Below are 13558 nucleotides of genomic sequence, written 5' to 3' on the forward strand. Positions count from 1 at the left end.
AACATGCTGCAAGTTAAGGAAGATAAAACACTAGGTAGTTTGCTTAAGATACCAAGTTCTTTTTGGTCTTTTCCTTAGTAAATAAGAAAAATTACTAACAGTATCTTCTTAGTAGTCTTCAAGTAGTAAACATCGGTCATGATGTTTATTAAAATATTCCTTGGTTAAATCTCCTTAGGCTATATCAAGCTTATGCAACTTTTCCTTTAGTTTCCAACTCTTCAATAGATTTTATTATTCTTCGTTGAACTCTTTTCAAGCACTACACATTCCCTCTAAGTTGTATAGTTCGTAACTGAGCAATGTTCTCTAGTGAATCATATATTAGTATAAGAGCATTAGGAAGAAAACCTATTTTTTCTTTTATATAAACTTTTAATTGAAGTGTTACATATATAAAAAGGTTATACAAATTGTAAGTGGACAGTTCTATGAATTTTTATAGAGTAAATACACATGACATTGGCACCCATGTCACGACAGAACATACATAGAACTCCCAAAGCTCCTTTTCTCCCTTCTGACCAGTACCCTGCATCGAGGGAAACCACTATCCTGATCTCTAACATTATTTATATCGCTTTGTTGTTGTTGTTGAGCTTTTCAAATAGAATAATACAGTTGGTTTTTTTGTGTCTGCCTTATTTGACTCACTTTTGCTTTAAAATTTATCCAAGTGATGGCATGTAATTGCAATTCAGTAATTTTTATTGCCTTATATCATTTGTTATGTGAATATGCCACATTTTTTAATAATCTGGGCCACTGTTGATGAACATATGAATAGTTTCTATTTGTTGCCAATTAGAAATGGTACTACCATGAATGTTCCTCTATACGTCTTTTGATGGACATAAAGACTAATTTCTTCTCATGAGCATTTCATCTAAAAAGTGAAATTGATGGGTCATAGGACTTGTATATGTCCACCTCTAGCAGACACTGTTAATAGTTTTACAAATATTACACATTTTTTTATGACAGCAGCAGGCCGTCCAGAGTGGCCACTGCCACTGAGCTGGCTGCAGCACGGAGGTGCAGGTGGTAGCAGCTGGAGCGACTGTGGGAGCAGCAATGGTGGAGGTGGGTCCCCTGTGCCCTACATCCCCAGGCAGCCAACTGCCCTCCCCAGACACTCATGCAGCCGGGCAGGACCCGCCCCCAGGCCCGGAGCCTCTGACACTCTGGTCCCTGGCCCCGTGTCACTGCTGTCACCCGCCCTCTTGCATACCACCACTGTGGAAAGGATGTGGGGAGGAGACAGAGCTCGGCCGGGAGCAGTGCTGTCCTCCACAGAGCCAAAGGGAACCAGGGACAAGCAGGAGCACCCCTAGAGCCTGCCACCCTCAGGGCCACCATGACAGGGCTGGGCCCAACTGCATGCCATATGGGGATCAGCTGGTCAGGCACGGAGGCCTGAGGGGGGCTCAGTGAGGACCTGGAGCTCCTACCCTAGCCTATGAGGAGCTGGTAGGACACAGAACCCGGGCATCTCTGCATTCTGCACCTGTGGGGCCCAGGAATGCCCCCACTGCCCTGGCAGGCTTGGGGGTGTCTGCTCCTACTGCCTGGCTTCTGTCTGCTCCCAGAGTCCGATCCAATCTCAGAGCAATGTTGGGGACACACCTGGGCACCGTCACAGCCCAACTGGGTGTGTGCATGCTTGGGGCAGCACTGACACGCCAGCTCCCTGGCGCCTCAGCCCCCTCTAGACTTTGGGCACCAAGAAGCATGGGGGAAGGTGAGGGTGTGCTGAGGGTAACTTGGTGCTGGCCTGCAGGTGCCCCTTGCTACAAGCAGCCTGGGCACCATGGACAGCTAGGCAGGAGGCAGACAGGCTCCTGGGTGTAATGGGAGGGCCTGAAGGCTGGGGACCAGGTTGCCAGTCCTGTGGACCAGACTGGGTACTTCTGGTGCCTTTTTCAGGCCACCCGTGGCCGCCCATGGACTAATTGGTGTCAACTTCTTCCCCTCTGAGGCCTGTAAAAGCCTGGGGCTCAGCCAGAGCAGGGCAGACAATGTGACAACCAGCTGCAGAGAGGAGCTATCCTCTCTGCTGATAACTGAATACTGATTGGGACATCCTGCCTAGGAGAGGAGCTACCCAGCATGGATCTCCTCCGAGCTGTTCTATTGCTCAAGAAAGCTCTTCATCTTGATCACCCTCCACTTAGCTGCATACCTCATTCCTCCTGGTTGCAGGACAAAAACTCAGGACCCACTGAATAGTGGCTAACACCAAGGATAAAACATGCCCCTTGCCATGTCGTGAGTGAAGAGGAGTGAAGAGCTGCAGTGTCTTGGGGAGACCAGACCTGGGGTTCCCTGAGCCAGGGCCGTAACTCCCTTTTTAGGGACCTGCAATTCCTGGTGTCTTCAAGTTTCTGGGCACTACCACATTCCCCATTGCCAATTTGGGAAGCTGCTTGTGGTGTGCCTGGTCCAGCCACAGCTTCACAGAGAACTGGTGCCCATGTGGGCACGTGGAGCTGCCTACCCTTCGGCAGCAGCCAGTGTGTCTGACTGCGTGCAGTCACACACACCCCATGCCACTCCACTCCACACCTGACTCATAGTCTCCCTTGGAGGCATGGAATCCAGGTCAGTAGTGTGAGTTCAGTACAGCCTGCCAGGCCAAGAAGGCAGAACAAGCCCAGTGGGCCCAATCAAAATTCAGGGGAAGGCATCACTGGCCACAAAGGTTTGTGGCCAGGAAAACAACACCCCAAAGATCCTGTAACATTTTGCTATCAAAGTGTCATGCTTGTATAAAGGGTGATCATTATGTTACCATGAGGTTATTCTGTACCTGAAGACACCTTTTAATGGGCATAGAAGCTTTCATTGCTATTGACATGAAAATAGGAAATGATAATTGAGAAAGAGCTTCCTTGTTTTCGGGTGGGAGGTTTTGCTGGTAGTAAGTCGGACCTGCTATTCCCTGTCTCCCAAGTCACTACTACCAAATGGAAAACAAAGACACAGGAGATTTGGGACTTAACACAGGAATCAAACAATGAGACACTGTCGGCAAAGTTCCTGGACATTATGTGAAACAGACGGGACAGATGTAGTAATCAAAGTGAGGGTGTTACTTGTCTGGAAGTTAGGCAGTTAAATATGTACAATTGCTGGATTGGTTACTGCCACGAGTGAAGGATCTAAGAACAAAAGGGGAGGTGTGACCAGTCAAGTCACTGACATTTGGCCACGGAAGATGCTGCATTTTCCTCTGAGGACAAAAAGAATGGATGAAGTCTTGGGGGAAGCCTATTGCTTTAAGGCTCTAGTCCAAGAGGATACTGCCAAATAATAAGTAACAGGATAAATTTAGTGCTAGAATCTCTAAATCACAAAGTTTGTTCTTGAATCAAGCCTTCTCTATGATCATGCTTTGTTCCCTCCCCTTTTATTCTTTTTAGAAGCAGGGTCTTGCTTTGTCACCCAGGGGCTGGAGTACAATTGCATGATCATAGCTCCCTGCAGCCTCAAACTCTTGGTGAAAGCAATCATCCCATCTCAGCCTCCTGAGTAGCTGGGACTACAGGCATCTGCCACCACTCCGGGCTAATTTTATTTTTTTACTATTTTTGTAGAGACAGGTTCTCACTATGTTGCTCTGGCTGGTCTTGAACTCCTGGCCTCAAATTATTCTCCTGCCTTGGCCTCCCAAAGTGCTGGGACTACAGGTGTGAGCCATCATGCCCAGCCCAGTGTCTGTCTCTGATTCTCCTTTACCAATCTCTTGCTTTTTCTCTTTGGCCTCCCATCTGTGTTGATTTATTGCATTTCCTGATTGGTGTGCTGCTTGGTTAGTCAGCTTCTTTAGTGTCTGATGAGCCACTCTATTTCCTCGTCTCCTAACTTGCCTTCCGATGTTGGCCTCCAACTTTCCCTCTTCTCAAGACTAATAAATTCTTTTTCATTTAATAAACATAATTAAAGTCCTAATGTGTGCCAGGAACTGGGATAGAAGCTGCATGCCCTGGCCTCATGTTGCTTAGATTCGGCTTTGCCTAATGGAAAAAGGGTGAGATGGAAATCACTATCTTGTGATAAGTGGGAGCTCATCAAAACAGAGAAGAGACCCTCTGTGTTTTAGGTAACTTGGTTTCCATAGCCCTGAATGCTGAGGAATTGAGTTCCAGACTGCTGGTGGCTAGCACTTTGAAGACAACAGAGCAAGAACATACCTTCCCCAGCACTGTCTCCTTTGTCAATTCCCCCCCCCCCCAAGACAGTATCAAAGATAGGGGCAATTTGATAAATTGATGACAACTTTCCCAAGAAGGAAGGAGATCATTGCAGCCTTGCTCTTTGCTGGTAGATTTGAGTGAACCTGGGGATGGGGTGCTTCGTGTGCCCTGATAGAGATCTCAGATGTATCTGCTACTCTTTCAACTAGTCTAGAATCTGGAGCTCAGAATGAGCAAAATAAGGAAAGCAGTATATTTTAATAGAAGTTTTGTTAAACAAGACATTTCTGCCTATTACACTTAGATCTTACATATTCACAATTTTCAAAATCACTAATATATTTGCAATTTTAAATGCAGTAGACGCTTAAAATAATTAGGTCAGGGAATGGGTTTTTGTTTTGTTTTGTTTTAACAGAGTCTTGCTTTGTCACCCAGGCTGGAGTGCATTGGCTCAATCATGGCTTACTGCAAGCTCCTCCTCCTCAGTTCAAGCAATATTCCCATTTCAGCCTCCCTAGTAGCTGGGACCACAAGCACACACCACCATGCCTAATTTTTTTTTTTTTTTTTTTTTAGTAAAGACAGAGTTTTGCCATGTTGTCCAGGTTGGTCTCGAACTCCTAAGTGATCAACTCTCCTTGGGCTCCTAAACTGCTGGGATTACAGACATTAGCCTGCCTGGTCAGGGGATGGAATTTTAAGTTGAAAGAAGAAAGCAATCATAGGCCAATTATAGATTTTCAGAAGAGAAATGACACATGAAAAAAGCTATGAAGCATCTTTCTATGGTTTACTGATATATTCGGAGCATTTAGTTAATTAGAAAGATGGGTTCAGAGGTGATCACTCATTTCAGCTTCACTATTTTAGAGATTGTGGCTCTCAAAGTGTTATAATTAAGATGTAGCAAATCCAAGGCTAGAGTCCAGATTTCTTGACTTCTAATTTTTTGCTTACCCACTGAGGTATACGCTTTCCTGAAAAACCCTTTTTGGCTTAATCTCTACTGTTTTAAACATTTTTATATGTCTCAGAACATTTGTTTTTACTTAGACCATAGTGAACGTTAACTGGATATTTCTTTCAAGGTGTGGGCTCTCACTGTGGAGTAGGGGCCTTTTGGAGGGTATTCTTAATGCTCAGTAGAATTGACATAAAAGATAAGGAAAACTGGGCTGACTATATTGATCCAACAATATGATCTGAAATTTCAAAAAAGGTTCCAAATTCCTAATATTATATTTTCTTAAAATTTTTCCCCTGGGAATTAAACTCAGAAAAATATCCACGTAACATAGGAACTGGGTTATTTGTGTGTAGCTACAGTTACAGAGCATCAAAGGTGGGAAGAAGATAGTAACTATTTTTAGGGAAATTTGGGCTTTATAGGAAAGGTACTGTTGAAAATTATTAGTAAAGCTACTTTTGCAAATGTGAGACATTTTATCCAAAGCTGACTGCTCCACAAACAAACATAGCCCTTCTCACAGCAGTACTTAGTTTCTAACCAGAGAAATTGTTTGCAGGAGCTCTATCAAACTTAGAAAACTACAGAGAAACTACATAGATATCTCTCTACGTATGTGTGTGTACGTGTATTTGTCATCTTAATGTGATGTTAGTGTACTACCTCCCTAATTCTCTTTAGAGCTACTCAGATTTTAACATGAACAATAAAAATTGATCAGTCTGTCCAAGAATTCTGGCATTAGGCTATACTGGGAATTTATGAGAAAATCAGGAAATCATGTTCAGTTAAAAGTAAACAACGTCAGAACTATTATAATTTTTATACTATATTTTATACATAATTATTATCCAGAAAATAATTAATTTGGGGACATTAAAATTCTCCAGAATATACAGACGGCATAAATTGAGGAAAATTGGTGAACAAAGCAAGAAACTATCACTGAGTCTTCCTTAAGCATTGATTACATAAAACCAACAGTCTGAAACTGAAGAAAACCCAGAGATGGCTTTTAAAATAGACACCATTTGTTCATCTGCTACAGAAGATTGTTCTTTTTACCACTTTTAGCGTTTCAAGAAACTAAAATGCCATTAACCTCTATTAAAACCAGAGGTAATGGGGTGTACCTGATGGGCTACTTACATGCAAGGTGTTAGTGATTAACAGAAATTGCAGGACCTGAGCCAGAAAAGAAAATCATTTTGGTCGGCTCTGAAAGCCTTTAGTCTTTATAAGAATCGCCAGAATCAACTGATCTTGTATTCTCCTGTCACTGCAGCCCAGTGGAGACCACTGAATTTAACTGTCTATAATCTTAGATAAAAGATATATTAGGGGCTCCTGACACCATTCCACAGCATGAAGAAAAAGGTATTTTCTTCAGTTACCGAAACTGGGGTCAGGGTTGACAAACGGACAGGAAGTTCGTCTACACTTTCTCAAAAAACTGATACGATACAGCAAACAAAAAGTGTAGCAAAAACAAAAAGATGACACAATACGCTTATCATTGCTTTATATTTATATCAACAGCCCTTCCCTCAAAAATGAGGGTATCGTTCAAGATTTTATCTTTATTCACAGACTGTTTAAAATCCTTAATTTTATATGCAGAAGACACTTCGGATTTGTTGAATTAAGTGACTGCGGGTGTGCTAATGCTTCTTAAAAACAGGCTTAGCTTTCTCCCATCAAATGTCCAGAAGCTGCCCTTGAGTCGTCAAAATGTTTGCCTTAATTTGCAATGGTTATAACTTGAGCCAAACGCTTATACCTCATTCTTGTCGTGTTGGTGAAGATACAATTGCAAATCGTTCACAACCTTGAGCCAGAAGGTCAGGAGATCATCAGAGGATGAGTGTCCCAGAGGGGCGCCGACCCCTGCTCGGAGACCCACCCCGCGTGGCGGCGCGCGGGCCCCAGAGCGCCGGGGGCGCCCGGCAGCCCGGCACAAGGCGGCGCCTCAGTTCCGCGGACCCGGCTGTGCCCGCGGTGTCGCTGGGGCCGGCGCAGTTATTTATGACTACGCGGTTCGGCTGGGGTTGCGGGGCCGGGGAGCAGCAGTGATCGGCCGCCTCTTCCAGGCTCTTCCCGGGCAGAGCCCCCGATCCCCCGTGCTCAAAGCAGCGTCGCGGACCCCCCGCCGCGCGACTGTAGGCGTCGCTCTCGGCCGGCGGCCTAGCTCTCGGCACCGACTTCTCGCGAGGCTTCGCCGCCCCCTCCGCCCCTGCTGCTCTGTCCTTCGCCCCCTCCCAGCTCCCGAGAGGGCGGCCTCCGCTATGGCTGCGCTGCGAAGGCTCCTGTGGCCGCCGCCCCGGCTGCCGCCTCCGCTCTGCTCTCACCAGCCCCTTCTTGGGCCGTGGGGGCGGCCTGCGGGGAACGCCCCAGGCCTCCCTGGCCGACCCTTCTCCTGCCGGGAGGATGAGGAGAGGGCTGTGGCGGAGGCGGCTTGGAGGCGGCGGCGGCGCTGGGGAGAGCTGAGCGTGGCGGCTGCGGCCGGCGGGGGGCTGGTCGGTCTCGTGTGTTACCAGCTGTATGGGGACCCCAGGGCCGGCTCGCCGGCGATCGGGCGGCCCTCTGAGAGCGCGCCCGCGGAGCCCGTGGACCCACCCCGCGGCCGAGGGCTGCTCCCCATCCCGGTGGCGGCTGCCAAGGAGACGGTGAGTGCGCGGGCGCGCGTCCCACCTGTGCGGGGCTGTGACCTTTTGCCGGGTGCGCAGGACCCTGGAGGCTGCGGGGACGGTGCGAGCGCTGTGGCCGCGGGTGGGGAACCCCCCCCTTCCCGTGAGCTAGGCGGACACCTTCTAGGCCGGATAGCCCTGGAGCCGATCACCCACGTGCTGGGAAGACAAGTGATGCTGTCACTGATGCATCAGGACCATCAAGGTGGCTGCAGCTACCAAGTATCAGTCCAAATTCAAAACCAACACCCCTCCCGTGTTTATATTTAGAAACGAAGGCCGTGACAGGCAGAAAGTGGACCGCTGCAGATTTGGGAAAAAGAAACCCCTAGACTGTGCAGAGTGACAGCAAATGACCCAGGAGGTCTGGTGCTTTAGGATGAGTTTCGAAGCAGTGGTCTGAGATCTCAAAAACCACTATATTAGCATCTAGGAATTTGTAAGTCCCAAGAGAGGAAATGCTAAACCTGCATACTAACCTTATCATACACAAGGAATGATAATGTTACCAGATCGGAAAAGAAAAAAAATATATTCAAAAAGAGCATATGTATTTCTTTTTCCCTCCCTGACTAAATCTAGAATCTCGTTAGTAGATATAATAAAATACAGAATGGATAGGACAGCAAATGGAAGTTGTGAATGATGCTAACTCCGACAGAAGAAAGTCACATGAAAACGGCCATCTGTCATTATGTAGTTAATAATAGAAGGTAAAGATGTGTGAAAGGCAAGAGTGAGTAAAGGAGCGTAAATTTTTTTGTCACCTCAGTATACTTAATAGTCGTGTAAATGACTAGGAAAAATTGTTTAGGGAAATTTTCCTTGCAAGACTCAAAGAAGTGTGAAAGACTTAGATGAAAATAATTTAGAAAACAGGCAGCTATGCTGTTTTTAACTTTAATAAAATTTACATAGCCTTTGTTCTTAATACACAGTGGTGTATTAAGAACATCAGTTCCTTTGGTGGAGGTTGTGAATGCAATTAGGTTACAGAATCTACTTTATGGACTATGTAGCAGCAGATCACAAGCACATAACATTAAGTGCCTTTATACATATATATCTAAAATACTAGGAAATACCCTCAACCTCCACCTCTGCCCCCTACACACATACACACACATACACTTTTGTGGCTTGGCAAAGCGCATAGCGTTAGAATTATTCATGATGACAGAAATTTTAATTACCCATAGTTGATCTAGGAACAGATCAGCAAGGTAGGGAATTCAGGTAGTATTTTCTTTTCTTTCTTAAAATTAATTTTATTTTTACGGTTGAGAGATGGTAACGCACAGTTTTTAAAAAGACGACGTTAAGAAAGCTAGAACTGGGGCTCAACCACTTGCTACTTGTGTCATTATGGAGAAATTACTTAACCTGTCCATGTCTGTTTTCTCACCTGTGAAATGAGGCTAATAGTCTCCTAGGGTGTTATGAGAGTTAAATGAGTTAACCCAGTATATTTTTTAAAAATGGTATTACTAGAGAACATTCAATAAATTTTTTATTCATTATTGTCCACTTTTGTGCACTTACGTTATTATAGTTTAGTGTTTATGAAAATTTCTGTTCATTGGCTGGCCTTGGTGGCTCATGCCTGTAATCCCAGCACTTTGGGAGGCTGAGGAGAGCAGATCATGAGATGAGAGTTCAGGACCAGCCTGACCAACATGGTAAAATCCCGTCTCTACTAAAAATACAAAAATTAATCTGGTGGTGGTGCTCACCTGTAATCCCAGCTACTGGGGAGGCTGAGGCAGGAGAATCACTTGAACCTGGTAGGTGGAGGTTGCAGTGTGGTGAGCCACGATCGTGCCACTATGCTCCAGCCCTGGAGACAGAGCAAGATTCTGTCTCAAAAAGAAAAAGAAAAAAAGAAAATTTATCTTCATTGTTTTAGAAGTCAAATAATACTAAAGTCCTGTGTCTTACCCTTCTCTAGCCTCTAGTCCTGCATTCTGATGGTCATACCTCTTGTATTTCCCTCTCTGAAAGCTTTTATGATCTTATCTTTATCCCTCCAGTAAAATTTTGGTGGACAACCACCACCAAAGGAACTGATGTTCTTAAAAATTGCTGCTTGAAATTTTTCCAGTAATGAGCTTTGATGTGGGTACTTTTTCATTGATTGTGCTAGGTTCTTAAGGGGCCTTTCAATATGGAAATCTGTGTCTAAAAGTTCTGGGTAATTTTCTTGTATTACTTCTTTAATGATTTTTTTCTTCACCCTCTTTCTCTTCTTTTTTTTTTTTTTTTGAGACGGAGTTTCGCTCTTGTTACCCAGGCTGGAGTGCAATGGCACGATCTCGGCTCACCGCAACCTCCGCCTCCTGGGTTCAGGCAATTCTCCTGCCTCAGCCTCCTGAGTAGCTGGGATTATAGGCACGCGCCACCATGCCCAGCTAATTTTTTGTATTTTTAGTAGAGATGGAGTTTCACCACGTTGACCAGGTTGGTCTCGATCTCTCGACCTTGTGATCCACCCGCCTCGGCCTCCCAAAGTGCTGGGATTACAGGCTTGAGCCACCGCGCCCGGCCTCTCTTCTTTTTTTCTGAAACTGCTGTTTGTTTGAAGTTAAATTTCCTGCCAGATCCTAATCTAATTCTTTTTTTTGTTTGTTTGTTTTGAGACAGAGTTTCACTCTTGTTACCCAGGCTGGAGTGCAATGGTGTGATCTTGGCTCACCGCAACCTCCACCTCCTGGGTTCAGGCAATTCTCCTGCCTCAGCCTCCTGAGTAGCTGGTACTACAGGTGCATGCCACCATGCCCAGCTAATTTTTGTATTTTTAGAAGAGACGGGGGTTTCACCATGTTGACCAGGATGGTCTCGATCTCTTGACCTCGTGATCCACCTGCCTCGGCCTCCCAAAGTGCTGGGATAATAGGCGTGAGCCACCATGCCCAGCCTCTAATCTAATTCTAGTCATTATCATATTTCAGTTTTCAAAACTGAAATATATTTGAAATATATTTTTGTCTATTTGTTTTTATAAGAGATAACCTGGACTTTATCTTCCAGCCTTCATACTGAAATTTTTATTTCTGCTATTCTACTTTTTAATTCAATGAGTGATTTTATGTTCTCTGATACTCCTGAGTTACAGCATTCTGTTTTGCTTCATGCCTGCTATATTTTCTCTTTTTGCTGTAAGGATATAAATTATAACGTTGTTTTGCCTTCTAAGGATATAAATTATAACGTTGTTTTGCCTTCTCTGTGCATTGCTTTACTTTTTCCAGGCTCTTTTTTATTTCTGTTTGATTTTATAAGCTCTCACTTTCATTTTGGAGATTTTCCTCACATATCTGTGGTTGTTACCTATTATTTGAGAACCTCTCAGTAGGTCTTTGTCCTTAACATGGCCTTTCATTTGGTGATCTGGGCTTTTTATTAGTGTAGCATCCAAATGTCAATATTTTATAGCTCTTTGTCTCTGATGCTGTTGAACTTCTACAAAAAATAGGAGAGATAGGAGGCGCAGTAGTCTTCTGGAGGCAGGCACATGTGCACATATGCGTTCAGAGCATGTACGTTGCTTTCTAATGATATACTTAGGTATTGATTAGGATTAGATAACATATCTAATCCTCTGCTTTTAGCCCCACTCCTTCTTTGACTCTGTAGCTCATTAATTCCCAAGACTTTGTCCATTTTGGGATTCTCTACAGCAAATATTAATACCTTACTTCTATTTGGTCTTCTCTGCAGTACTCAGGTAGTGCCTCTGTTCTCTTAAGTCAGTTATCACTCCTTCATTTCTTCAATTTTATAAAAATTTTTAGAAATTAATTATCTTGAATTTTTTAGTCTCCCCTTCTTTTTCTTACCTCCTTTGTATTTTTGAGCTTTTTATATTTCTTTACTGTGAATTTAATATGGTTAAGGGAAGATGTTGAAAAAGAATCATGGGGTCAATCTGCCATTTTTCAGAAATATGGTTTTAGTCGCATGTGCCTGTAGTCCCAGCTACTCAGGGGGCTGAGACAGGAGGACCACGTGAGCCCAGGAATTCAAGGCTACTATGGGCTGCTATCGTGCCACTCCATTCCAGCCTGGGACACAGAGCATGACTTTTCTTGAAAAGGAAAAAGAAATTTTATTTTAAACCTATGCTACCACTTCATTTATTATTATTATTATTATTATTATTATTATTATTATTTTGAGATGGAGTGTTGCTCTGTCACCCAGGCTGGAGTACCATGGCATTACCTTGGCTCACTGCAACCTCCCCCTACCAGGTTCAATCGATTCTTCTGTCTCAGCCTCCCGAGTAGCTAGGATTGCAGGTACCTGCCACCACACCTGGCCAATTTTCTAGTATTTTCAATAGAGACAGGGTTTCACTATGTTGGCCAAGCTGGTCTTGAACTTCTGACCTCAAGTGATCCACCTGCCTCAGCCTCCCATAGTGCTGGGATTACAGTCATGAGCCACTATGCTCAGCCCGTTCATTTTGATGTTTAAAACTATAGCTAAGAACTTCTGATTTATAAAGACTCTTTTAAGTATAATATGCTGCTGAACATAAACCTGATATGTAAATTAACCTGTATCTGTTGTAAGAATAATTTAACTGATGGAAGTGAACAGCAGTAACTTACAGAAATACAGTTCTCTTACAATAGCCTTGAAGATTTTTATGTCAAAGATACTGGCTTTGAACTTCAGAAGGCCTTCCCTGACTCCATAGATTTGTTAAAATATCTGTGTATACTTTCAGATAATGACTTCTTTGTAATTATTTGTTCATTGTTTGTCTTCTTTACTTGTCTTAGCCCTTTAAGGAGAGGCACTGTGTTGGTCTTGGTCTTCATATCTTCATTGCCTGGTAAGGGTCCTAGCCTGATAGGCACAATATGTATTTGTTGAATAGATAAGCTCATGCTAAATATGTATATGGAACATACAAACTGTGAGAATTGAGTTTAATATTTTGTTCAGCTAAAGTAGTTATTTATAGCATTTGAATTGGGACGACTTCAGTAAAGGCCAAAATTCCAGGCTTTGGGAAATCAGATCACGTGGCACTGTATTTACTTTAATTGTGCAAGTTTGAGTTGCCAAAATATTTTAGTAAACTATGGCTTTGATCTTTATATATATTACAAAGATGTTGACAAGATTCTGTTTAGAACCTCAAAGTTTTAGCCTTAAAGCACTATTTTTATTAGTGGGAATAATTTTTATACTGGAACTACCTTTTTTTTATGGACCACAATAAAAAAAAAAGATTAAATTGCTTAATATACTTAAATGTTTTACTTATTGTATGGAAGACATGATCTGTTTTATGATTTGTTCATCCAAAGAAGCTTCAAGTAACATGTTTGCATATTACTCGAGTGGGAAACAAGTCAGATGAATTTTGTGTCTCTTTCATATCTATAATAATTAATGATACATTGTTAAGTTTCTTTTACTATATCTTTTCCAGCTTCTTTCTCAAGTCAGCATGTATTGAGATGTGAGGATATTCTTGCTTTTCTCCAGAATACTGAAGAATTTGCCAGGTGCATACAGGCATATCTTGTTTTGCTGTGCTTCATTTTTTTTGTCCTTCACAGATAACTGCATTTTTTACAACTTCAAGGTTTGTGGCAACAATGAATTGAGCAAATATGTTGGCACTATTTTTCCAACATTATATGCTCACTTAATGTTTCTTTGTCACATTTTAATAATTCTTGTAATAT

The 13558-nt window shown here is 43.3% G+C and overlaps 1 protein-coding gene across 4 annotated transcripts in view; it reads left to right on the forward strand.

Moving 5' to 3' along the window:
* Nucleotides 1-7397: 7397 nt before the first annotated feature.
* MICU3 (mitochondrial calcium uptake family member 3) overlaps nucleotides 7398-13558 on the forward strand; it is a 94945-nt gene continuing 88784 nt past the window's right edge. For all 4 annotated transcript variants that reach the window (XM_003935556.4, XM_074383960.1, XM_074383961.1 and 1 more), the window contains exon 1: nucleotides 7398-7832. In XM_003935556.4, the coding sequence (XP_003935605.1) occupies nucleotides 7452-7832 (381 nt within the window). In that variant the 5' untranslated portion in view covers nucleotides 7398-7451. The remainder of the gene's footprint in view (nucleotides 7833-13558) is intronic.

The sequence above is a fragment of the Saimiri boliviensis genome, chromosome 13 (genome assembly GCF_048565385.1).
Source record: "Saimiri boliviensis isolate mSaiBol1 chromosome 13, mSaiBol1.pri, whole genome shotgun sequence".
Taxonomy (NCBI): domain Eukaryota; kingdom Metazoa; phylum Chordata; class Mammalia; order Primates; family Cebidae; genus Saimiri; species Saimiri boliviensis.